Here is a 1,606-nt window from a genome sequence, read left to right on the forward strand (position 1 = left end):
AATTAGATATCTGTTTTCGTGGAAGACGAAAACAAGCTTATTCAAATTTGCACGTGCAATTTAATTGCCGATCATAAAAAAAGGGATGCTTTGGCAATAACCACGTCCAGCACCGGTTTCCTTTCAAATATCCACCTCCTGGACTCTACCGTGTACGTTTGTATCCGTATAGATTGTATATAAATATAGGATAAGGTCTATAGTAAAATTATAATTAGTACAGAGCTGCACTACGCGCACGCCGATTTCTCGGGCAGTCGCTTGTCGCTCTATCCTCAAATTTATATAACTTTTAAATACTTTGTTTATTTTAAATAAATTACTTACAACTATTTACTGTAACACTCGTAATTCTGCAAATCTCTCCTTTAAAACCTCTTTCATCAATTCATCATCAACGTCGTTGAATTCAAAAATTGTAAGCGTTAGTGAGGGATCACTACAAAGGGAAAAATATAGTTTAATATGTTTACTGTTAATCATGTCTTTATGTGGTAGCTATAGATCATTTTGAATACTTTAATTATGTGTTTCAAAAATATCGAATACAATTTGAAAGTAATTGAGGTTCAAAATAACTTTCGGAGAATATATTAATTATTGTATGAGTAATTCGTAAAATTGAAATAATATTATTTAAAGTGTATACATACAAATAATATAAATTGTTTTTTCGGTTTAGATACATGAAAGTGTAGAAAATTTCAAAAACAGATGTGTGATGTCGTTCAACAACAAATCGAACGTGTGAACGAAGAATTAAAAGCCAGGGATCCAGAAATCTGCGAGAAGCTCGAGAAATTAAAAGCAGAATTAGCCGATTTGAAAGAAGACCTTATTAAATTATATGAAGAAATCAAGAAACTGTTTTTGAAAAGTTTCAATGAGCTGAGAGACGATATTAGAATCAAAACCAAACCAATCGTCAAACGTTGGACACCAATCATCAAGGACATAGAAGTAAGTGTAGTAGTGTAGATGATATAGTATTAAAAAAATGGTCATTTATTGTATATTTTTAGGAGATTCTATTGGCTTTGATCCCTGAAAAGAAGAAAGAAATCAAGAAAAACCAATAAATAAGACTTATTAATTTCATATACGATTAACATTTTATTTGTTATATTTTATACTAATAAAGTTTTGAAACATTATTTGCTGTAAAAAGTAAAACTTGTCATACAAACTTTACTTTTACCTATTTTATTTTTTACAATTATAATATATTATCCATTAGTAAACCTATAAACTGCTTTCTTTAGTGCTGATCTAAAGGTTATCATTTATCAAAGGAAGTATGATTACGGATTGTTCGACTTTTACATCTCATCACGGATCGACTAAAGTCTAAATATATTAAAACAGATAATATTAATTGGCATTTTATTCAACTGTGGGTACCATTATCGTTTATCGAGTAAGTGTATTTGACTAATATGGAGCACTGTTTGCTCTTCAAATACATAATAATATAATAATTAGTATGAACTAGATAAATATTGTTATTTGTTAGGTAGGTACATCCTGATGTGATTAATGATTATATTTATTAACTATTTTATGTTTACCTCTCTATATTATTATCGTCTAAATGTCTAATCGCTGA

At 29.0% G+C, this 1,606-nt stretch overlaps 1 protein-coding gene across 1 annotated transcript; it reads left to right on the forward strand.

The window, feature by feature from the left end:
- Positions 1-693: 693 nt before the first annotated feature.
- Positions 694-1,115, forward strand: LOC103311563 (the record flags this gene model as incomplete). The annotated part of the gene is made up of 2 exons (XM_008191215.2): positions 694-960; positions 1,023-1,115. Coding segments are annotated over 2 exons (324 nt in total), but the record flags the coding sequence as incomplete, so codon positions are not given.
- Between the last annotated feature and the right edge of the window lie 491 nt (positions 1,116-1,606).

This window comes from Acyrthosiphon pisum, unplaced genomic scaffold (assembly GCF_005508785.2).
Source record: "Acyrthosiphon pisum isolate AL4f unplaced genomic scaffold, pea_aphid_22Mar2018_4r6ur Scaffold_6398;HRSCAF=6962, whole genome shotgun sequence".
Classification (NCBI taxonomy): Eukaryota; Metazoa; Arthropoda; class Insecta; order Hemiptera; family Aphididae; genus Acyrthosiphon; species Acyrthosiphon pisum.